This window comes from Equus quagga, chromosome 2, assembly GCF_021613505.1.
Source record: "Equus quagga isolate Etosha38 chromosome 2, UCLA_HA_Equagga_1.0, whole genome shotgun sequence".
NCBI classification, from domain to species: Eukaryota; Metazoa; Chordata; class Mammalia; order Perissodactyla; family Equidae; genus Equus; species Equus quagga.
This window is the reverse complement of record NC_060268.1, coordinates 125,177,453-125,203,584: the sequence shown is the minus strand read 5'-3', so window position 1 is coordinate 125,203,584 and position 26,132 is coordinate 125,177,453. Positions and strand designations below refer to the sequence as shown.

Below are 26,132 nucleotides of genomic sequence, written 5' to 3'. Positions count from 1 at the left end.
TGCACCCAGGAACCAAACCTGGGCCGCCAAAGGAGAGCACAGCAAAATTAACCACTAGGTCATGGGGCTGGCCTCTATTTTGTCTTTCTTTAAAAGAATATTTTATTAACAACAAAAAAAGCTATTAATTAAAAAAACCCTAACAGCAGCCCTTTTCTCACCTATAGCATCCTTGGGCTTTGATAACCATGCTCCCTGTAGGCCTCGAGGTACAGTCTGAGAAATGGTCCTTAACTCAACACACCTCTGGTGCCATCAGGTTCCCTTTTGCTCCAGAAAAGAGTATAACCCAAGAGCAAACCTGAACCAAGCTTTGTATTATGATGAAGCTGGATTCTCATCAATGTCCAATTTAGTAAACTCCGGAGCTCACTTAAAAAAATACCCATTTGGAAAACAGTAACTTGAAAAGATATCTGCACCTCCATGTTCACTGCAGTGTTATTTACAATAGCCATGATATGGAAACAGCCTTAGTGTCCACCAATGGATGAATGGATAAAGAAGATGGCGTGTACACACACACACACACACACACACACAATAGACTACTATTCAGCCATTAAAAAGGATGAAATCTTGCCCTTTGCAATAACATGGATAAATCGTGAGGTCATTATACTAAGTGAAATACGTCAGACAGGGAAAGACAAATGCTGTATGATCTCATATGTGGAATCTAAAAAACAAAACAAACAAAAAACCCTCAAACTCATAGAGAACAGACGGGTGGTTGCCAGAAGGGAGGGGGCATGGACAGTGGATGAAATTGGTGTAGGAGGTCAAAGGTACAGACTTCCAGTTATAAAGCAAATAAGTCATGAGGATGCATTGTACAGCATGGTTACTATACTTAACAATACTGTATTGCATATTTGAAAGTTGCTAAGAGAGTAAATCTTAAAAGTCCTCATCAGAAGAAAAAAATTTTTTTGTAACTACGTATGGTGATGATGGTAACTAGATTTACGGGGTGATCAGTTTGCAATATATACAAACAGCGAATCATTATGTCGTACACCTGAAACTAATATAATGTTATATGTCAATTATACCTCAATAAAAAAAATCATCCTGAAAAAAAAACAATACCCATTTCGGGGCTGGCCCCACGGCCGAGTGGTTGGGTTTCTGTGCTCTGCTTTGGTGGCCCAGGGTTTCACCAGTTTGGACCCTGGTTGCGGATCTAGCACTGCTCATCAAGCCATGCTGAGGTGGTGTCCCACATAGCACAACTAGAAGGACCTACAACTAGAATATACAACTATGTACTGGGGGTCTTTGGGGAGAAGAAAAAAAAAGAGAAGATTGGCAACAGATGTTAGCTCAGGGCCAATCTTTAAGGAAAAAAAATACCCATTATAAAGTAACATTTATGATGTTTCTGCCACGGGTATGGAGTTCAGTTGGGGGTAAACTCATTGTGCCCCCTCCAAAAAAAAATTAAAAATTATTCTCCATAACAAATTTTATTTTAATTATACAACAACACAGATCTTGTATAATAATTGTGGTGAGATTTTTTTTTCCCCTCCTCCTCTTAGAGGAATTGAGGGTGAAGTCAGTGCCTCAAAAAACAACTGGAGCGGGGATAGGTGTAATTTAACTCTATTTCAGTGCAGAATGAATTGCAAAATGGTAATATTAAGACAGATTTGATTATAAACACAGCAGCTGAGAGGGGACCCTGAATCTTAAAATATTCTTTTAGCTCCATCAAAAATTATTTGCTCTCTACCACTGCTCTTTCATATAAGTCCTACATCAAAACTACATGTTACTCCCCCCACCATTCCACAACAGCAGTTAAAACTGTATTTTGAGCTACACTGTCTCAAAAATTTCTCTATAGGCCTCTAGAAAGAAAATTTAAAAGATAAATTTACATTTAGCTACCAACTTACAAAAATAAATTTACCGACCAACTTACAAAATTCTAGAAAACAAAGATACAAAGGCACATGCTCCATTAACTATCAGAATGATATCACCATGTCACATAGCCTCTGGCAAACTCCACTATATAATCGTGAGAGAACAAGAGTGAAAAAGATAAATAACTTGTGTAAAATTATTTAACAATATGATATGTCCTTAAACACATAGTTATCTCTAAATACTAAATAGAATTTAGCATTTGACATGCAAAGTTACATTTTCTGAAGACAAAACTTTAAAAAAAATTTACTGAAAACATAAGTCATAAATCTCTGATACCCAAAAGAAGACATCTTTACTTCCTGGCCAAGACTGCCCAATGGCAGTTGTCAGAAAGAAACCAGTAAGAGAAAGGCAGTACCAAGACGAGATGGGGGTATTGAATTCCACAGTTCACTTCGCTATTTAGTGCTATCCCTGGGAGCACTCATTCCTACATGCTATCTAACAAGTGGAAGTGAGTAAGATAAAATCTCAACTTAAATGAAAAATGAATATTACCAGTAGAAAGTTTTTTTGGGAAAAGCCAACCCTGCAGGCACCAATATGTAAATCCTGGATGAATAATATGGCTATGGCAGTGAGTTAAGTGATGGCAATCTTGTATCCCAGCGCACGCTGACTAAAGGGGTCAAACTAAAACTACATGATAATAAAAGAAAAACACAGTTACTTTGGAAATTCATTTATTCTCAAATGATCTGTGTAGTCACATTGATAAACAAATCTTGGGGCTGGCCCCGTGGCTGAGTGGTTAAGTTCTTGCACTCTGCTTCGGAGGCCCAGGGTTTCGCAGGTTCAGATCCTGGATGCGGGCATGGCACTGCTCATCAGGCCATGCTGAGGTAGCATCCCACATGCCACAACTAGAAGGATCCACAACTAAAAATACACAACTATGTACCAGGGGGCTTTGGGGAGAAAAAGGAAAAATAAAATCTTTAAAAAAAAAAACCAAATCTGAGTGTTTATACACAGCCCTCACTATGTAGTGACCTTAATACATGGGGTTCAGAATCAAACTTCTCAAACAGAAAGTAAGAATCAAGGTAAGAATAAGGAATGAAGAAAAGAGAAAGAGAGGACTCGGAAGGAGAAAAGATGTGAGGAGGGGGACAAGAGAGGCGACAGCAGGCTTGAGCTCCCCGGCTGAGCACGTGGCAGGACTGAGGGGTGGGGCAAAGCCATGCTGGGAGCTCTCTCCCACTGCGAGTCTGCGGCAAGGAAGGTGCACCTTCTGCGGCTGACACTCTCCCAGGGAACTCTGCACAGTCCTGCTGATATCACTGTTTCTCTTGCTGCTGCTGCTGAGAAGTAAACGGAAAAGAGCTACAAACTGCAACTCCTTCAGTGGCCTGGGAAGGCCAGGGTTAGGGTAGGGTGAAGGAACAGGAATCTTAACAGAGAGAGGTACCAACTTCAGAAGAAAAAGGGCAGATCAAGGCAAAAGGTAAAGACTTAAAAGACTTACTTTGCTAAAGATAAAATTCTTAGTAGTAAAGGAACTGAAAGCAGGGTCTTGAAGAGAGATTTCTACACCCACATTCATAAAGTGCTATTCACAACAGCCAAAAGGTGGAAGGAACCCAAATGGATTGATGGATAACTGGATAAACAAAATGTGGTATATACATACAATGGAATATTATTCAGCCTTAAAAAGGAAGGAAATCCTGTCACATGCTACAACATGGATGAACCTTGAGGACATTATGCTAAATGGAATAAGCCACTCACAAAAGACAAATACTGTATGACTCCACTTATATGAGATATATAAAGTAGTCAAATTCATAGAAACAAGAAAGTAGGATGGTGGTTACCAGGGGCTTGGGAGAAGGCAAAATGGGAATTATTTAATGGGTATCGAGTTTCAGAATTGCAAGATGAAAAAGTTCTGGAGATATTCCACAATATCTGAATATACTGAACACTACTGAACTATATACTTAAAAATGGTTAAGATGGTAAATTTTATGTTGTGTGTTTTTTACAATAAAAAAGAAATTCTGGGTAGTGATTAAAAGTTAGGGTACAAGGGGAAAGGAAAAATACAAACCTTTTAGAAATTGTAGCTATTTGGTAGGTGGCAAGATTAATACGACAACATAACTTTAACTCTCTTTTAAAGTATTAACACAAATTTAACGGTTGTGGCAAAAACAGTAGGTATATAAGAGATAATGTGAATCTGAGCTCCAATAGGCTTCAGAGGTACATTTCCAGAGAAGAGCTTTGGAAAGAAAGGTAAACCCTGTGAAAGATGAACAAGCCAAGGGTTACAGGCACAAGTCCTCTCTGTGCCCTCAACCATCTTGGCTGACAGTGTGATGACTGTAGACAACCTTCAGAGACAATGGTGTCCATGGGGAACCACCAGGAAAGTCACCATCCAAACTTCCATATCCCTCCTTGGCAATTAAGATGAAGATACGTTTCCTCAGCACTGTGTGCGACGTTCAATATTTAGTGTTTCCCAAGAGCCACCTCAGGAGAAGTCAATTTGTCCACAGGAGGCGTAGTTTCCAAAGCTGTCAACTGTGAACCTCTGAGAGATGTGAATTGAATTGAGCTTTAGGGTACCAAAGTAGAAGTTCTCAAATAGCTGAAAAGGAAAGATAAAAACCCAGAATGAATATTCAAAGAAAATTATAGATGAAAATATTAAACATCAGATTCTCTTGTTAAAACACCACAACAATCAAACAAACCTCCCATGCTTTTTCTTTTCCGTATTTATTCTGAAAAGTGATCCTGGAGAGGAGGGATGAAAATGGGAATGAGAAAGAACAGCAGCTCTTCTCTGATTAATTTTAAAGTCTCCTCTGACAAAATGCTCCAGAAAAAGAGGTCTGAAAAGTCAATCCCAAAATTTATCTATTGAGCAGATAGGACCGAGAACTTGTAACAAACACCCACACTCTGACTCACAGAGCCTAACAAAGATAATTCTATGACTTTCAGTTACTGACCACGTAGGGTCCTACTTTTGTTACAGCCAGGATAAAATTTGATATAGTATATTCCTCTACCTAGTCAACAACATTTATTAAAAACATTGACTACAAAGGAGATAAGGTTCCTGACCCACAAATGATTCTGACAAGCCAGTGAGGAATACAGAATACTTCTACACACAAAACAGCCAGAGAAAAGTTCTATTGGATGATAGAACATGTACAAATGGTAACATTTACCAAAAACCTTTCATCAGACTTGGATTCAAGGCAGCACCCTATAGTAAATGCTCTTCACTACAATTCTTCACTTTAAAAGCTTTCAAGTGCGTCAGAGGGAGGGATGAGCCATACTTTGAGAGGGACCTGCTCTTGTGATTTGCACATTTATAAGGCAGAATCCAAATGACATCAGAATTCATCCCAGGAAAATTAAGCCAAACTGCTTAGATAAGGAGTGTCAAAGAGTGAAGGACTGACCTTCTTCTGTTCGGATGCAAGAGTTGCTCTTTCTTAAAATGTCAATAAGATCCCAAGAAAGCCTTTCAATATCCATACTCAACAATGCTTAAGTAGAACCTAAGGGTAGGACCTTCACACATTAGCAAGAGACTGTCTCTTCATTTATTTTTATACAACTTATACAGCCATGGATTTCAGCCACTGTTGCCTTTCCTCTTTCTGCAATTAATGGCTCAGCAAAATGCCTGGGGTTCATTAAAGGCTAACTTTATAAAGTCCAGTAAATATTGATTTTTCAACATGACATCAACTTGACCCCAAAGATCTCTTTAGAGGTTGTGTGCTGCATTGTCTTGTCTTTCAGAAAGGTGATCAGCTTTGGCCTGCATTGATTTACACAACTAACTTCTCTTTCTGGCTTTGGCGGCCTGTTCAAACCATATCCACCCATTTGTGTAAAGAAATAACAGCCCGAAACAGTTATCACCTAATCCCTTGCTGAACATTAATTTGAAGTGAAAGCCACGTCAACGAGACTGCCAGTTATAGATTTGCAAACTGACGCCTTCTAGGTACAAAACAGACATAACCGAAGGAGCAATAAAAAATGAGACAAAGGAAAACTAAAGGGGAACTCATAATACTTTGAACAAGTTACTTTTTAAGGATGAGCAGCCTATGGGTCCTCTACCTTCTCCTCTTTGTGCCTATGTTTTCAAATGATGGAGACATCACAGGCAGGAGCTGGAAAGTGACTTACCTTCGACTTCTCTTTGCCTATGCAGATAACCCCCAGGTGGCATGATTTGCCAGGGAGATTCTCACACTTTAGGTTTAAAGTAAAGAGTAAATACAGTGATAATGAAGTTAGCTGGGATGTGATTTCAATGCAGTTTCAATTACAAAAATTGAGAGAATACTGAACACAAATTCTCATGTTCCCCCAAGGCAAGAGCAGCCTGTGGAAAGAATGCTAAAGTCAGTGTGCACTGATACCAGGGTCATGGGAGCATGTGACTATGGGCAGATGATACCACCCACTGTACAAGACCATAATGGGTGAAGATCCAGTAAGATGAACAAGTCAAAGTACCTTTCTTGTAAACTGTAAAGCGCTACTGGAAATTATTTCCTATGATGTTTTTAACATCTCTCTGCTCTCTTTAACCTTGTACTTATTTTACCTTCATGAGTTGCTGTCTTCTTACATACCTTTTGATAATGTCACAATCAAACAGATTTCTTATCCGGACGTCCTAGTGCACTGCCAATCTTTGTTGTAGCCTTTCCTATCTCTATGTTCTTGTTCTCTCTGTATGTTTATGATGATTTAGTAACAATTTTTCATAGTTCTCTTATTATTTAGTCATTGTTATATCTTTAGTCTTACGACTTTTAGTTCTATCAATTATTTCTAGTTACTCGTTAAAATAAAAGCTCTATAAAGGATCTTTTTATGTTATTCACAACTGAAGCCTACTTTACACTAACTATATATAGTAGACTGCATATGATTAAAAAATTTGTTGGATAAAATGACAACGAAAGTTAATGTTGTAGATGTCTTTGACCTTATGTCTAAAAAGAGAAAACTATCACATGGCCTTATTTAGACTGGATTTTGTTTTTTGAGGAAGATTAGCCCTGAGCTAATATCTACCACCAATCCTCCTCTTTTTGCTGAGGAAGACTGGTTCTGAGCTAACATCTGTGCCCATCTTCCTCTACTTTATATGTGGGACACCTACCACAGCATGGCTTGCCAAGCGGGGCCATGTCCACACCAGGGATCCGAACTGGCGAACCCCGGGCCACCGAAGTGCAACTTGCGCACTTAACCGCTACGCCACCAGGCCAGCCCCTAGACTGGATTTAAAGGTCTTATTTGTAGTCACCACCTAGGAATCCTTGAACAGGACTTACCAAAATTACGTTACCTCTAATCATCTCTCAATTGTAACTAGTTGTCAAGAATGAATTTGTAATTAGTAAGAAATTTCATGTACTCCTTTAAATTTCTATGTGTTTCTTATTTGTCAAAGCCTAGGTCCCTTTCTTAGCTCAAATTCCTGATCTAGAATGTCACTGAGCACCCAATATTACGCATTTTCATGCAGAGAGGCACATGATATGGTTCTGTCTCCCAGATGCTCACTATCTAGATTAGGGAGACAGGGTATGTATCAGAAGAGAGGAATGTGGACGACATGGGGTATGTTCACCTTGTGAAAAGGTACTGAGTGGTTTACTTTGTGATCTGTACACTTTTCTGTACATATGTTCTACTTCAATTAAAAAGTTTACCTAAAACAATATAGGCAGCAAAGGTCAAGTGTGAGAGGAGAGGTACAGGCAATCAATAAATGCAGTGAGAGGTAAAAAAACAACGGATGCTGAATGCTGGGGCACCTAGGAAAGCCATCTGGAGGAGGCAGGAACTGAGCCTTGTGGCAAATCTAAGACTTAGCAAAGAGGAGGAGGGAGGGCAGCATGAAGGCAGCAGTGGGCATGGTGGGCCAGGCCAAGAAAACCAGGTAAGATGTTTGGAGGGTTCCTAAAGAGAAGCAATGAGAAAGACTAAGGCTAGAGACAGAAGGAGGGTGAATCAGATTAAGGGGACTCCTGAGGGTCAGGTTGAGAAGTTAGACTTCACTTTAGATGGTGGGGAACCACTGAAGGCTTCTGGCTAGGTTGGTGGCCCAAGATGAAAACCATGTTTCAGGGAAATTAATCTGGGTATAGAATATTGTGATGACCGGAGAAGGGCAAAGGAGATACAAAGAAAAGGAGACCAGGGTAGCAGTTTAGTCATGAGATATTAAATGTCTCTTGACTAAAATAGTGGTAGCGGGCCTGGAAAGATTGGAGCAGATGTGAAATACTATGAATGAAACACAGAAAAGACTTGGTGACTTCCTGGATGAGTGGAAGGAGATAGGAAAAGATGAGAAAAATCATGGATGACAGGGCTAAGTTGGGTACGTGAGGGTACCACTGATAGTTAACAGATCGTTTCTGAGAGGGAGCTATTTTATGGGGGAAAAAATTCAGGTCAGTTTGCATACTCCTGGCTGTTATCTTTAGCTGTATGTATCCCAAGCCCTTTTCCAACCTAGGGTTTTCCTGGTAGGCTCTGTGGATATATAGTGAAGACATATAATCTACGGCACAGTTAACTGGAAGTCTATCACCATAAAAAGCTTTACAATCGTCCATTTTTTAACCAAGTAGTAGTTCTTTATATATTAGGGAAATGAATCCTTTGTCTGTGTAATGAATTGCAAATATATTTTTCCCCCAGTTTGTCATTTGTCTTTTGACTTTGCTTATGGTGGTTCTTACCATGTTTATTTAAATTATTAACTCAAATACACATAAGAGGAGATTTTTTAAACAAAGTTAACCAATGTCAATATTGTTATATATTAAAAGATCAAGGTGAACAATACATATAAGTATTGATGACAACACTAATAAAATAAAGATCATAAGGGCCAACATTTACTGAGAATGCATGTGTGCCAGGCATTATGCTGCGGGCTCTATGTGATTATCTGACTACATCCTCACACCTCAAGAAGCACATGCTATTATTAATCCCCATTTTATAGTTAAACCTGAGGTTTAAAAGGCTTAAATAACTTGCCCAAGTGTACACAGCAAGTAAAGGGTGGAAAATTGAGATTCATAAAGCTGGAAAAGAATAAAACAATTGAGATTCAAACCCAGGCAGCCTAAGTAGAGTCTGAGCTCCCTGGCCCAGCACTGTCCAGCTTCTTCCTGTGGGTGGAACCACAGGGCTCTGTTTAAGCCACAGGGAGGAGACTTGACCTGCACAACTCCCAAAGACTGAACTGAACTTATGCTTCCATCTGTTATTCCTACTTTCACTACCACCTCTTATCTTGGAGCTGGTTTAAAAATCAGATGGCTCTAGTTCAGCTAGAAGAATTTTAATTGAATTCTGGATGAAAACAAGCACGAATCAACAAAATGGCTCCATTTAATTAGGTACCTGAAGGGGAAAAAGGAAGAAGCTTAAACGGAAAGTCTAAAAAAAGAACAAAGAAACTCGGTAGCTCTTTCTAGCCCAAAGTAGTGCATCAAGAGCAAAACGGTCTATTGTTTAGAAAATAAAAGACCTAACAGGAAAAATTTAAATTAAAAAAGAACCATGTCAAGGTATTTAAATCATGTTGAGTTTTTCCTCCTCACTGTTGTTTTATAAAAATTCCCTTGGGGATTTTGAAACCTAAACCAGTTTCTTCCTGAAAATATTTCTCTCTGACACACACAAACACAGGGCCCTGTTGTGCTAGCAGCCAGCATTTTAAAACCCTGCTGTAAAGGAACATAACAACGAACAGCTACACAAAACTACAAATAATTTGGTAAGGAAATAAAAAATAGAATTTAAGACTGTCAATATTTGTGATATCATTTCTAAGGAATAAGTACTGATTTGGAGAATTCAAGAAGAAAATTTAAAACCTAAGTAAGTATGACGTTTGAAAACTACTATGCACACAGCTGCTGTCATTTATTGAACTCACAATACCTTTAGAAAATTAAACAAACTTTTCCTAATACCCAGTAAAGAGACAACTGTGGACCATCAAGACGAAAGTTTTTGGTCAAAACCTTTGGCTTCCCTGATAAAATCCAACAATTCTGCTGCCCTCTGTTCACATGACCTGTGAAGCCCACTGTTTGTAGTTTGTACATGTTTGTTTCCCAGGGAGAACACTGAGGGAATTATTGGTTTCTAGTAATGTAGTGGTATACATTGAAAGAAAACAAACAGCAGGAGTTCAGGGCTAACTGTGGTCATTCTTTCTTGCGTTCATTTCAGATCTTCCACTCCTTCTTCTAGGCCCTGTGACACAACCATCAAACACCAGAAATAACTCCACATGTGACGAGGCTACAAAGACAAAACTGAAAATCTCAGAGTGGGTGAGAAGGAGGGTGGAGAGGACCCTTCTCCTATCTGTGACCTCAAGCTACAAACTCAATGAATGGCCAATCCTCAACAGCATAGTGACAAACCTTTTGGGCATCCCTGCCCATGTGGCTTCCCAAATGAGGCTCATTCTCTTTCTTCAATCTTAGACAAAGCAGTGGTTGCTCTCTTCAAAGATCTCTCCTTTAAGGAAATCCACCTCTTGTGCTGGGCAGCCTCAGTGAACTATTTGCTGTCCAATATGACGTTAATAAGAGGAAATTCAGTGTTGAAGTCCAAATGAAGATTCAAAATATGTAAGTCCTATGAAATTTATAGTCATTCCTGGTATATGTGAGTTAAAGTAACCCTTAGAACATCATCTGGTGCAACTGAAAATAAGTACTGGTGTTCAATTAATCCAAGTATTTAGAAGGATGTACTGGGTCCCATTTCCTCCCCAAGAAAGGAGGCTTTCTGTTGTTTTCATGTATGGTAATTAAACTTCTGAAACCCATAGTAAGCAGGAATAGCAAATGCATGCTACTTTGAAGTTTTCCCAGTGTTTTTCTTCCATAATCTGTTTTACCAACTTCTATTTCTCACAATTACCAGGGCCCTGTTTACAAATAAAAGTAACAGTAATAGCACTATTTTATACTTGATAATAATGCTTAGTCACCTACCTCCCTACCAGGGATGGCATGAGGATGAATGGAAGACAGTCTGACAAGCACTTTGAGTTCTTTGGGAAGGCACCTCCAGCAGAAGCCTTGCTGTGGTTAAATGACACCTTTCATCTACGGATCTAAATCTATCTTACAAAACCCAGCCCATTAACCCTTTAAAAAATTGCTGTGATATAAACCAGAGCTGAGTATTATTATCCGCATTTAAAAGATAAGAAACAGAGACAGGCCAGGACCAGTAATATTGTGATATAAACTTAAGAGTTCCTGAGACCAAGCCCAGAACACAGGCCAGCAGGCTATGTCCACAAGGCAATGCGCACGTGCCTCTCAATTCAAACAACAAATATGTACCAAAGAATGACAAGCGGGGAACAAGTTCCATCCTTAGGCTACGCATATGCAGTCAGACAGACAGCAAAGAAAGTGTTCACTTGGTTTTGTGGCAAAGAATGAGAAACAAGTGATGCGAAAAACTACAATCAGAGCCCTTGGACAATCCTGACTGAAAAACAAGACAAATAATGGTCTAATTCAGAAGCATTCTTCACGAAATTGGCCTCTAGATAAGAATTAATAAGACTTCAGGTAGGAAACAGAAAGATATGGACACAAGATGAAAAATATGATAGATTTGAAAAGCATCACAGCTCTTGATATGTCATATTACTAATCTCACTTAGGATCACAAATAAATTTTGTTTTCCACAAATAAGTTTTGTTTCAAAGCTTTATTAAAATCCCCCAAACCTAAAAAAACGATTTGAGTTTCTGCCAAGGTACCATACAATTAAAATTCTCAAGCTTTCTTGTACCTTGCATCTTTCTTCTGGGTACGTGAGATTACTTGTGCAGAGAGCAAATGTGGGAGGTATGAAGAGACAAGAAGGAAAATGGAAATCTTACACATCCAGCAGTCAAAAAGCCTTCCATCTATTTTAAACATATTCACATAAGCTGCACTCATACGGATTCTTTCTAAATAACATCACAAAAGAACACAATTGAGCCTATTCACACAAAGGTAAGCCATGTTCCTCTACACACACACAAACACACACAACTTCACCTGGAAACCAAAAATAGAAATGTCTTTTCTACTGAAAAGAGAGGTCAAAACAGTTCTAAGGGCAAACTAGACTTTAACTGCTTTCCTATCAACAACGACACAGCTACTCTCTCCCCCAATTTCCCCATATTTAAAAGGGACAATACTTCACAAAGACGTCCTGCAGCTCCAGTAAGGTAAATTATAAGATGGAATTTTGAGCTCTGATTATTAGTGTCACTCATTGACTATAACCACCAATGTATCATTACAGGAACCAAAAAGCAGAGCTTCCTTAAAAGAAAAAAGGAAAAGTTTTAGTAGGAATTCTGACAGCTTAGAGCCTCTGCAGTCATTATGTGGTCTCACAGGGCTGTAATATTTTTAAAGACTGAAATAGGAACATCTACTTTAGAATAAAAGACAATGTGGTTGGCAGGTAGTTACTATCCTACAGTCATCTCCAAATACAGCCCTACCTCTGCCCAAGATGCCACTTTCAATTTAAAACCTCAAACTGCAGTGATCAGTGGTGAGAGAGCCAATAATAATAGCTAATAATAGCCTATAAAAAGAGGACATAATGTACTTCCAGAAGGCCTGGGGCACCTCAGATCCAAGGAGCAAGGTCAAGGCCAGTCTGTGGGACGACTGGTTCTTAACACCATCAGTTGCCTCCATAAGGAAAGAAGCAAGAAGGCTGCAAATCAGTGGAACAGTTGCAATTTTTCAACCTATCAGCATGTCACTCCTGCTTTGCCCATCTCCATTAAGAGAGTACCAAAAAGCTCACATGTCGCCAGAGCGCAAGTCCCATCTCAATGGACTGAAATGGCACATAAACGTTATCAGCCTCCTTGTACGGAATGGGAACGTGAACTTCCCTCATTCATTCTGTTCTCCCAAACCACCTGCCTTTCTTGGCTCCAGCAAGCATGAGGAATGTTAGAGCCTGACCTAAGGAGGTGCCAGGCAGAAGCTGGACAAACAGAGCCAGGGAATGACGGCTTTAAAACCTCCTTCAAATCATCACTCAGGGTTGCATTTGGATGTTTGGCCTGAGCCTCACTGCTGACGTAAGGATTACTATGTTTAAGACTCTGCTGGTAAGGCCAAATGACCTATTAGAGTGAATTAAAACTGTTATATACAAACAGGATGCCAGGCAGTTCTGCTGAGCACCTCAATACTTGAAATGCCATGGGACTTCCCTTCCCTGCAGAGACTCAATTTTAAAAAGTAGCAAGAAAAAATGTGGGGTGGAGGTAGGAGGAAGGAGAGGCTGTGCTGACACGGCTGAGGAACCTCTACCTAATCTCAGCGCACGCCGCTCCACTTCCACAGCAGCACGCAGAATTAGCATCAGAGATAGGCCGCTGGGAGATCAGTTTGCTGCAAAATTTCTTCCAGAGAAAGCCTTGCCTAGGGGCATGGATATTACTGCTTTACCAGGACAAAACTGCCCCTGGTGGCTGCTGGCTAGCAGAGACTCTTCAATGCCCCAAGCCTATGATCAGCAACCCTAAAGGCAGGTGCCCTTTGGGAACTAATCTAGGGAATGTTTCTGTAGATCAATTCTATCCCTCAGAAGAATGCCACTTAAAGCTCACTCAAATATGTTACCACTCTTATTTTCAGTTTGGGCATCTTCCCTCAGGTATTATTCATAATGGTCCCTCAAACACATGCAACAGGAGATAAGGGTTTGATCTTTGTATTACATATATTAGAAAGGAAGCGCAAGTCACCAGAAACAAGGAGGACTGGGGACAGTGACAGAGATGATTTCTTCTTGGCCTAGGGGTCTCTAGGCAAGTAGCTTTTGCGAGGCTGGCATCAAGGGGCTGACTATTGTGCCAAGCAATAAATTCAGAAAAAGAACAAAGTGAGAGAGGAGAAAACAGTCATCAGGCTCAGCCATCTCCATTCCAGCTTTTCCAACATGAGAAGAGCATCCAGAAGTTAAAGAGCAAATCAGATGCCCCATGGCAACATCAAGCAACAGCCAAAGTACATACAAATAAAAACAACAACTGGGTTTGTAATGGTTCCTTGGAAGATGGGAGAGGGGTTGCCACATGGTATCTTGGATTTTCAACTAAGTCATCTAATTAAACAACTAGATATGAAAAACTTTGTCGCCTGTCATGACCATAGGAAACCTGCCTTCAGCAGCACCACCAGAGCATTATATATTACGACACACACACACTTGTCTATAATCCAGTTCAGATGGCCTCCGTCCCCTCTGCAAAGGTGTGGGCTAAACATCAAATAAGCAAAAGGCCTCAGAAGATGGAGAGTGTTATCCCCAGACACATCTCAGAAATTGCAAGACCTCTACAATTTAAGAAAAAGGTATCAATTTTCTTTTTTTTAAGATTTTATTTTTCCTTTTTCTCCCCAAAGCCCCCTGATACATAGCTGAGTATTTTTAGTTGTAGGTCCTTCTGGTTGTGCTATGTGGGACGCTGCCTCAGCATGGCCTGATGAGCGGTGCTATGTCCGTGCCCAGGATCGGAACCAGTGAAACCCTGGGCCGCCAAAGTGGAGCGCGCAAACTTAACCACTCAGCCATGGGGCCAGCCCCCTCAATTTTTTAACCTACAACTGAGAGAGTAAACTTTGAATTACAGTTCTGGTTGACTGTTTTCACTTTTAATTTGTAATAATAATGTTCACATTTGAGCATTAATTATAAAATTGTTACATCATTGGTATATGGGAAAGAGGACATCATTTCTTGAGAAGTCATCGCAATTTTGTGGCATAGTGGACTTCACTCTCATTTTTTCTACCTCTTTCCACTAATGTCCTCTAACATTTGGAATAAGATCTAGACACTGTCAGTACCAAGCCACTCAATCTAACATGGTTTCATTTGGTCTGGTCTCTAAACAATAAGCTGCTTCAAAGAAGATAGTGCCCTGTCCCATCTCTGGGTCCAGATTTATAATTTGCTACTGGTTTGTTTACACTGTAGCTAAAAAAACACAATGGAGTATATACATACAACGGAAGATTGTTCAGCCCTTAAAAGGAACAAAATCCTGATGCATGCTACAACAGGAATGAACCTTGGAAACACTATGTAATTGAAATAAGCTAGAAACAAAACGACAAATATTGTATGATTCCACTTCCATGAAGTACCAAGAGTAGTCAAATTCATAGAGACAGAAAGTAGAACGGTGGTTGCTAAGGGTTGAGGGGAGGGGAGAATGAGGAGTTATTGTTTAATGGGTACAGAGTTTCAATCTGGAATGATGAAAAAGTTCTGGAGATGGCTAGTGGTGATGGTTGCACAACAATGTGAATGTACTTAATGCAACTGAACTGTACACTTAAAAATGGTTAAAATGATAAATCTTATGTTATGTATATGTTACCACAATTTTAAAAAAAACCACAATGGACCCAAAGTGCACCATAACCCAACTCACTTCATTTGTGAGCTACACCCAAAATGATATGACTGGACCCCCTATAAGTGAATATATAAAAGAGATGAATCTTTCCCGCAATAAAAAAAGGCACTCTGTTCAAAGAGTTCATAGGAATGGGATCAGAGGGACCAAAGACAACTGAGTATTTATTCCCCCTGTCCCAGATACACCAAGCATCTAGCTTAGTGGTTTATATTTAGTAGGCATTCCATAAAACATTCATTTTTCATCCTGATAAGAACCAGAAGTGATTTTAAGAAAAATCTCTTAAGGGGCAGGCCTGGTGGCATAGTGACTGGGTTCACACGCTCCACTTCAGTGGCCTGGGACTCACTGGTTCACATGCCAGGTGTGGCCTTACACACCGCTCATCAGGCCATGCTGGGATGGTGTCCCACACACAAAATAGAGGAAAACTGGCACAATGTTAGCTCAGGGATAATCTTCCACAAGCAAAAAGAGGAAGTTTGGCAATGGATGTTAGCTCAGGGCCGATCTTCCTCACCAAGATAAGAAAAGAAAAGTCTCAATTTTCTTCTACTCTTATTGTCTTTGCCAAATCATAGCCTACTTCTTGTCGTTGTGCAGGTTAGACCCTTTCAAATCCAGCATTGTCTGCCTGAGCCAAGACAACACATGGAAGTATCCCAGCACCACTGCATAGATGAATAACCAATGAACATAAACTCAAAAGAGAGCAAAGGGAGAAAAACATTGTGTACGAACAGAAGCAACAGACCAGAGAAAGTGCATCTTTCTAGAACGAATGTTAGCTCTGTGAAAAAACAGCCAGTTGTTCGTTTTCCAGTTTCATTTTAACGATGGTTTCACCTCACTCACAGGCATCTGTGGTTGCCGTGACCGGTGTTTTAAGACTTCACTTTCCAGGCAAAGTTACATAGAAAACAAAATTCAGAGGAAAAGTTTTGGTGAAATATTGCCTGGATCTGAATCTTCCCCCGACCCCCTGACCCCCAACTCAATAGCCTAAAATAAGACTGCACAAAACCAAATGGCAGCATTTCCAACTGTACTTTTCCTTTTATATCTGATGCTCTGAAAAGCTGCCCAATCACCTGCCAGCAGTCTTTCCGGTCTTTTAACATAGAGTATGTTGCTTCTATCACTAGCAAAATATGGAAAGCCCCTAAAAATTTCCTGCAATCTCCCATTTTTATGAGTTTTGATTTTTAATGATCAAGAATGGAGGCAGAGCCATATTTTATCACTAACGTAGCAAAGTAATAGCAGCCATATATTGGTAAGATGTCTTGTCACAAGTTCCTTCCTAAATTCCACATTTTTCTGATATGCATGCTAATTATAAAATTAGAACAATTTACTTACAAATTCAATATTCTTTAGTATTCATTCAATAATTTTTATTAATACATTCTACAATAAGGCGTAAGTAAAACTGCAAAAGAAGTCATTGTTCATGTTTCAAGTTAATTAGTGCATACCACAGAGAAACACAAAATTAGTTTTCGATGTATTTTGAAATAAAAGGCAGTCAAAGGTAAATTCAAGCTCAGTATTATCCATATCAGCTGAAATCTTGCTATGTGGAGTAATAAAGTTGCAATAAAACTTAACTAAAAGGGGCTGGCCCCGTGGCAGAGTGGTTAAGTTCACGCGCTCCGCTGCAGGCGGCCCAGTGTTTCGTTGGTTTGAATCCTGGGCACGGACATGGCACTGCTTATCAAGCCATGTTGAGGCAGCGTCCCACATGCCACAACTAGAGGGACCCACAACGAAGAATATACAACTATGTACCGGGGGACTTTGGCGAGAAAAAGAAAAGAAAGAAAATCTTAAAAAAAAAAACTTAACTGAAAAATGAACTTCATTTATTAAGGGAGGATTTGTGAGTATCAGCCATAGGTATATTTAACTTGGGGCTCTCTTTTTCTTGAATTTAGTAAACTTAAAGAAGAAATAAACATATTCTAGAAAAGAAAAGATTCAAGTAAACAGAAATCTAATAGAACTGACTGTTGTTAACGAAATATTTAGGACATAATTAGTATGTCTTGAAGGTCTATTAAATATGAGCATCATATCTAATCATAAAGCAGGAAGTTATGTTGGGTTAAATAAAAGAAAATTAAACCCAACTCTAACCGTTAAGAAAGGAATCAGTAAAACTTTTTCCATGAAGGGCCAAGTGGCCATACGATCTCCATCACAACTACTCAACTCTGGCATGATAGAGCAAAAGCAGTCAGCACTCTAAACATATGAGTGTGGCTGTTCCATAAAATTTTATTTATGGACCCTGACAATTGAATTTCATATCATTGGTACACGTCATGAAATATTTTTCTCTTAATTTTTTTCAACCATTAAAAAATACAAAAACCATTCGTAGTTTGAGGGCCATACACAAAATAGGTGGCAGGCCATATTTGGCCCTCAGACTATAGTTTGCCAGCCCCTGCTCTAAGAGTTTACAATCTCAAGGATGGGGCAAAAAATATCCCCTTTGGCAAACAGAAAATTGTTTCTTCTCCTCTTCCAAAATCTGATTTCTATGGAAAACAGTTTTAGTCAGTGAATTTGGAAAAGCTTCCTGAGTGCTCGCAGGTGCAAGATACATCACTAAGCACTGAGGGGCACAATCAAAGTAAGGAGAGGAGGGAAGAGTTGAGAGGTGGAAGGGCGTCATCGACAGGGATGGTCCTTACTGTTATGGAGGAGGTAACAGCTGTACTGGACTTTAAAGAATGAGTAGTATTTGTAGAGAACAAGATTGCAGTAAAAGAGAAACAGAAACACAAAGACAAAACCTTAAGGCGCAGTCATATAAAGTAGTGAATTTAAAAAAAAAAAAGTTGATCCAGAGGCAGGAAAAAACCAAGAGAGCCAACTGCCACTGAAGCCAAGAGAAGAAAACATTTGAAGTAGAAAAGGGCTTAGTACTCTCAGTGTGGTTACTGGGAAAAGGTAAAAGTAGGTCAAGGCACTGAACAAATAGGAACTATCAGTGACATTTTACAGTGCTGTTTTAGTACAGTGATATGGGTGGGAGATAGGTTTCAGGAATAAAATAGGGACTAGTTTGAAAGAGCTGATGGTAGGAAGAATGGCTTTATAGAGAAATGGACTCTCATTTCCTAAACAAAACAAAAAACATTCAGATGAAAGATGCAGCTACCTTCTTAGTAGCTTGCTCTAATATGAAGTATGCTAATCAGAAAGTTCTTCCTTACATTAAATTCTTACACTCATTGAAATCAAATGGCCCAGTTTTTGTGGTAAGATCAACAATAAAAGCTGCATCTATCCTAAATGTTGGAACAAAACAGGCAAGACTTCAACAAACTTTTCTGGAAAGTGGTTATTTAAAAAAAAAACAAAAACACATACAACAAATGGTTAGTGTCCTATTCCCCTCCTAAGTGCATGTCTGTCTGTCTTTTTTCTTTTTAAAATTATTTTTTTAAATTTTATTTACTTATTTATTTTGGTGAGGAAGATTGGCCCTGAGCTAACATCTATGTCAGTCTGCTTCTGTTTAGTATGTAGGATGCTGCCACAGCATGACTTGGCAAGCAGTATGTAGGTCTGCACCCAGGATACGAACTGACGAACCCTGGGCCGCCAAAGCACAGAGCACGAACTTAACCACTATACCACTGGGCCAGTCCCTAAAATTAATTTTTATTTTGACATAGTTTCAGACTTACAGAAAAGTTACAAAAATAGTAAAAAGGATTCCTGGATACATTTTATTCTTTTTTCTTATTTTTATAACCTGTGTTAAGAAAAGCATTCTTTAGCTGAATTTCCTGTTTTTTGCTCTTTGTAATGTGGATACTGCCAGCAAACTACGGCTGTTCAGTTTGAAAACTGCTGGGGCCCAAGCAGTTTAGTTAATGTCATCCATGATTCAGTCACAAGTTGTAAGAAGGAAAAGCACAATATAATCTCAATTAACAGAAGTCTTGTTTGGAATTCATTTGGCTTGTTTAATCTGTAAACTGATGTCTTTCATCAGCTATGCCCCATTCTCTCTCTCTCCTTCTGGGACTTCAATTAAATATATGCTAGATCTTCTCACTCCTTCCTAATATGTCTCTCATTCTCTCATCTATAATTTTTACCTTTTCTTCTACCCATGTGACATTCTGGATAATTTCTTCTGACCTAACTTCAAGTTCACTGTTTCCCTCTTCAGCTATGTCTAATTTGCTGCTAAACCCATCCAACGAGCTCTTAATTTCAGTTATTGCACTGTATAGTTCTCGCATCTATCTGGTTCTTTTTCAAAACTGCTATATCGTTTTTCTTTTGTAATAGTTCCCAATTACCCAATAAAAATTTTAAGCTTGGCTTTTATTTATTTGAACATAGTAAGCATAGTTGTTTTTAGCCTAAGTCTGATAACTCTTTATCTCATGGCTTTATGAGTTTTGGATGTCTGCTTATAGGGTGTGGTTTCCTCATATGACTAGTTATCTTTGACTGTGTACTCGCCATTTTGGGGGGAAAAGTTCCTTGAAGGAATATTTTAGGTAGAGAGTGATGAAAAAATCTTCTTCCAGAGAGGATTTTCTTTGCTATCGCCAAGTGTCTGGGAGCACTACCCATGTAGAGCCTCTTTCATCCAATTTCAAGACCTCAAGGTCTATTTTCTCCCTTTAGAACCATAATAGTTAATTTTTACACTGCCTGAGGATCTCTTTTGTTATATTTTTCCCTCATATTTTCTCTTTCATCCTTTGCCAGAGATTTCCTTGACTTTATCTTCTAATCCTTCATTGAAGATATGCATGTGAGTGGATATATGTAATTTCCATGGACTCTCTTATTTGCTAATTTCTCACGACTTATTTTTATTTTCCAAGGGAAATTCTTCAGAAAGTTGTACATTTGCTCCTCTAACAAGTGATCTACTTCACATGATTGTCAAGAATAATGTGAATGCTTTCAATGCTATGCATAAAAGCTATTACAAAATACTGGTATGTCCAAGTGAACTGAATTACTAAGTGTCAACAGTGTATAAGCTATTTATAAGTATAAATAGCTTAGAGACAAAGTGACACTTGCTTAGTGATTTTACTTAAATAAGATTAAAACTTCAAGTCAAAGAAATATCAGAAAGTAAACCATAGTTATGATATTAATGAGAGATAGTAACTTTATTCTACATTCAATTTGCTTTTATCCTGATGTAATAGTGCAATGGAATATTTAGTGATAGACTCTCAAGGAAAGGCCTTTGGAAAAAGCTGAGCTTTGAAAAACAAATCTAAAGAAAAGCCATGTGACTAAGAAGCAATTTTCAAGAACAGTATATAATATGGCTGAATACTGAATAGGATAATAAACAACACAATGTTTTCTTCCTTAGAAATAATGTACTTTCCAAATGCTAGTCTTGCTTTGCAATTATTAGTATCTTTTTTAAAAAACTGCTACATAGTTCTCTATCTCATTTCTCTTCCCTAGAAAAAATAAAAATGAATTCATCTTTTCAATACTCTTCTAATAGTTTGAAACAAAGTAATCATACAAAACAAGCCTCTTTGCTGAGACAGTTTAAGAATTTAATTGTACCTTTCTTACCTCAGGACAAACAGACTAGAGTTGGTTACCTTGGTAGTAGTTACATTGTTCACTTTAAGATTATTTGTTCAACAGTACATATATGTTTTATGCACTTTTCTATATATATCTTTCACCAAAAAACAATAAATATATGTATTTTTAAACAGCTTCCTTTATAGAAACTTCTCTAAGTAGCACAAACTAAATAAAGATCTCATTTAAATTTATTCATTCTACCTGTCCTTTTAAAGACTTTAAGGGGTAGAGCAAAAATGAATGAAATACTTGAGTTACTCTCATTTACATCTTTCAAGAAGAGTCTCAATGTGGCTAGACAGATTTAAAACATATTTTCAAGTATTAAAAACTATATAGTTATAGTTTAACACTGCCAATTCCCTTTATCTAAATTTAAAGATCCTTATATATAAAATGGAAAAGGCACATATGTCTCCTTTTTACTTGGGTTATATTTTCCAGGACTTTTAAGTGTCTAAAGAAATGGCATTTCCATAGTATCCTCTGATTTTGGACCTATAGTACCTTCTATTTCTTCTCAAATACACCGCTGTGCCTTTATTTGTACCAAATCATCTCTGGTGAGTCCAACCTAGGGCTCCAGTGTCTCCTCTTCACTCTGCAGTTATAAGCTCTGCTTTTGAACCATGTTAATATTGTATCCCTGTTCAGTCTGCTGAGAGCATAGTCTTAGAAGACTGATTCTATTGCTTAAGGCCATTTTATAAGTCCCCAAACAGACTGCCATCAAGACCACTTCTCTCTCCAGAAGTCGACAATTGATGACCGTTCTACTTCTAGTTAGTGAGGGAACAGTTATTTCCTGGCAGTATGTCTTTAGGTCAGCATGATTTCTCCAATTACAAGTTTACCACTGCCTTATGAATAAAAAAACAGCATCTTTGTTCCTCTCTCTTAGATCAGAAATGGAAACTCTCTGAAGGGACACTATCCTATTAGTTTGGCCTAGGTCTTCTTCACTCATCTATCCTCCTTTCAGAACTATCTGTCAAACTTCTATAGAAAAACACCATAACTAAGTATGTTTGTTCCTTTTCTGGTTTGAAAAATACAGGAAAATGATTCCTTTGTGTCTGTTCCTTCAAAGTCCTTTTTAGGGGAAGAAAATTCTTATTTTAACTAGGAATAACCAGATACTAGTCTATTACAGCTGCAACCACTCTCAAAAGAACTGTACAAAAGAAAAATGTGGCTTCCACTTCCGAAAGTCATGAGAAGTTTTTTTTCTTATTAAGGCACCCAGAACACGGATGTTATACCGAGCCAAAAGGACCAAGTCTCTTCATGGAAGAGGGCTGTTATTCATTACATTCTTACAGCAATGAGCAATGACTTGCTTTCTCATTTTGTTTCTTATTGAATAGCAGATGAAGTTGATTTTTTTCCAAGGCTGCTTCCAATCACCAGTATTCCTGATCCTTCACCTCTGTAGCTGCTAATATGCTACACACATATGCTTGGGCTCCTTAACAACCAGAGCAGTTAACCTTTCTGTTTACTCCAAGTCAGTTCCTATCTTGTTAGTGAAACTGACTTTTTTTCATTCTATCTATAATAATTTTGTCTGGTACAAAAACTATATATATAACTCACTGGTTTTCTGAATCTTTTTTTCCCAAGGGCCATCAGCTCTCATGTTCTAATTGAGAAAGACACGTCCACTTGAGGTATTTCCAAAAGGTAGGCTGCTATAGCTACTTCACAAATACAATTATTACCTCTTGTGTGTGCGTGTGTGGGGGTAATCGCTGAGGCCATATTTTACTTTTATTCCCAAAGAAAGGGGTTAATTTCTTTTATTGAACATAGGTAAAAGATTATATTTTCTGAAGCTAATGATTAAAAAGTAAAATATTGGAAACTATACCAAAGGACACTTTCTTATAGCTATCTGTGTTCAGAGGTACTTCTCCTCCACACTCATAACTCATCCCCACCATTTCGTAAGTGCCTTTTAAACGACTGTATCCCTCAAAGATAGGAAGCCCCTGGAAGGTAGGGATCGCATCATAATGATTGTTTTATCTGCAGGGCACATGGTCTAGCAGATGGCACAGAGTCAATAAGTATTTCTTTTGGTGTTGGTATTATATTCAACTCAAAAGTCTAACTCTTTTTTTTTTTATTTTGAGGAAGATTAGCCCTGAGCTAACATCTGCTGCCAATCCTCCTCTTTTTTTTGCTGAGGAAGACTGGCCCTGAGCTAACATCTGCTGCTAATCCTCCTCTTTTTTTTTGCTGAGGAAGACTGACCCTGAGCTAACATCCGTGCCCATCTTCCTCTACTTTATATGTGAGATGCCTACCACAGCATGGCGTGCCAAGTGGTGCCATGTCTGCACACGGGATCCAAACCTGCAAACCCAAGGCCGCCAAAGCAGAAAGTGCACACTTAACCGCTGCACCACTGGGCCAGCCCAAAAGTCTAACTCTTAATTAGCCACAGTTTTAGACTAACTGACAAATCCACTGCCCCAACATTTACGAAAAGAGTTTTAATCAGGTTTGAAAAACAGATTAACTTTGTTTAATCTGTTCAAATTGATATTCCCAATTTCAAATATCTAATGATCTCTACCTAAACACTGAGCATCTTTATGGGAGGCAGCAGAAACAATGCTAATGTGAGTTTTGAAAATTTTTGTTCTGATTCAGATTCTGCTAATTGGTAGTAACCTTTGGCAAGTCATTTTAACCACATTGGATCTTGTGTCCTTAGAGATTAAAGTGGAAAACTGGATTAAATAAATGGTCTCCAAGTATCATAGCTGGGCCCAGCTCTAAAACTCTCATTAGGCATCAACCAGTAAGGGTACTACTGACATAGCAAGCCCTTGTCAACACCAGAGGGAGCTACACTCATGTCATCACTGGGGTGTTCAGGAAAATTTCAAGGCAAAGCATCTTTAAATGGAAAACTGACTTTAGAATGAGAGAAATTAAATATCAAGTAAGAGGTCCATATTGTTCATACAGCCACCCCAGAGGCTCTCTGCCGTCACCTCCCTCTTACAGATGTCAAAGCACCTCATACTTGACTTTCATCAGCACATCTTTTGGGATTTAATCCTAATTCAAAAAGAACCAAGTTGTTTTGAGTCATTCCTATAGATTTCTTTCCCTATTCAGTCTATTTTCTTTCTTAATCAAATTAACAACAACAAAAAACTAAAGTAATTAACACTATTATTGGAAAAGCCTGAAGGAAATGAGATAGAGCGGGAGAAAGATTCATATCACATTGAAACTGTGGCCTGGGAAAATCAGTAGAGTTAAATGCAACTGAATTCATTAGTAGCCTGCCACTCAAACCCAAAGCTACCAGAGCTACTTTGAAAACAAGACAACTTTTCGAAAAGAGGAAAGATATAAAGGAAAAGAAAGAATCAACATAGCTCTGCAATGTGGGAGCTGGAATGTCTGCTGAGGTGAAGGCTGTCATTGTCCTGCTGGACTCTGCAGTAAGAAGCTTGCAGCTGCTGAATAGTGATGTCATTATTGTGGCAATGGGGTCACATTAGGCATTTGGCAAGAAAACTGTCAAGTGACAAGGTAAGGGAATGGAGCATGAGGCAGCAAAGGAAAAAGAAAAGGTATTTCCAAAGCTAAAGCTTATTCTGCAGCTATATACATACCCTCTCCCCCAGCTCTAAAAAACACCCATGGCCTTGAAAATGTATGACCTACATCGTCACAGAACAAGTGAAATGAAGAATGAAGAAGCTCTCCATTGGCATCAACCCATGTTTCTCTTTGCCCAGAAACACAAAGGCATGTTAACATGATAGAGAGGGCATAAATCGTGGACATTACATAATGTGGTCTGTGGGAGAAAGATAAATGCAATCCTGAAGAACCCCTCATTTAAATTTCATAGATTAATTTACTACGCAGAAAGCAAAGCCTCAATAGTTAGAACCGGACTGCCTACATTTTAGGATAAGGGCTGTTCCTGAGTAAAAACAGATTATAAAACAAATTTGGAAAGTGACTTTGCGGGTGAAGAGAAAAATCTACTAGAACTAGACAATTCTTTTTTCACTTAAAAAAATGCAAACTCAGATTTCCAGAGGTAAAATACAGAATAAAACTCATCAGGTTAAAATCAACTCATTCCTACAGACCATGTAGTTGGGATACTTGTTTCTTAAATCATCAATTTCAAGTACTCCAAAGATACCACAGCCTTAACAGAGTCAAAAAGATTTCTCTTTTCTTTGAGGACATTAAAAAAAATTCTTTTTAAACAGCTCTTTCAATCAATGAGCCTCAGGAGAAGCATGAGAAAAATACATATTATTGTTAAAAGGAGAACGACTTGTTTTCCTTGCTTATTTAGAACACATGCCAAAGGATTTCCAATTCGCTCTGCTTCATACTGACCTTTAAAACGTTTCGGCCATCAAATGATTCTCTTTCCTTGAAGAAATATTTGCCATCCGCTGTGTAGAGATTGTACCTGCCTTCAGCTGTAAATAGTCCAAAGATAATGTTAGAAGAGAAGCTTGGATTATTTATCTGTTATTTTCTCTTGGATTTCCATAGGTACAACTAACAAAATTTTCAAGTACTACCTGGAAAGTGGCATAATATGGAGGGAAAAACATCAGGCAATGAGTCAAGAGAGAGCCAGTGTCTAGTCTCAGCTCTGCCACCAATTCATTCAACATACATTTATTCATTCAACACTGTGAGTATAGTCATCTGTTGCTTAACAATGGGGATGTGTTCTGAGAAATGTGTCATTAGATGGTTTCTTCATTGTGTGAACATCATAGAGTGAACTTACACAAACCTGGATGGCATAGCCTACTACACACCTAGGCCTATGTGGTACTAATCTCATGGGACCATTGTATATGCAGTCTGTCGTTGACTGAAACGTCGTAATGCAGCGCCTGACAGTACTCACTGTACACTAACTACATAACTAGCTATATCCTTAGACAAATTATGTTTCCCCAGTGGACTTCAGTTCCTCATTTACAAAGTTAGGGGTTAGGACTAGGTGATCTCCAAAGGTTCCTTGCAGTCTAAAAACCCAAGATTTTGTAA

At 38.6% G+C, this 26,132-nt stretch overlaps 1 protein-coding gene across 4 annotated transcripts in view; it reads right to left on the bottom strand.

The window, feature by feature from the left end:
• Positions 1–2,607: 2,607 nt before the first annotated feature.
• The window catches only part of ASCC1 (activating signal cointegrator 1 complex subunit 1), a 113,223-nt gene continuing 89,698 nt past the window's right edge, over positions 2,608–26,132 (bottom strand). For all 4 annotated transcript variants that reach the window (XM_046653641.1, XM_046653643.1, XM_046653644.1 and 1 more), the window contains exons 9-10: positions 25,461–25,546; positions 2,608–4,543 (exon numbers count right to left, since the gene is read on the bottom strand). In XM_046653641.1, coding sequence (XP_046509597.1) covers positions 4,427–4,543; positions 25,461–25,546 — 203 coding nt within the window. In that variant the 3' untranslated portion in view covers positions 2,608–4,426. The remainder of the gene's footprint in view (positions 4,544–25,460; positions 25,547–26,132) is intronic.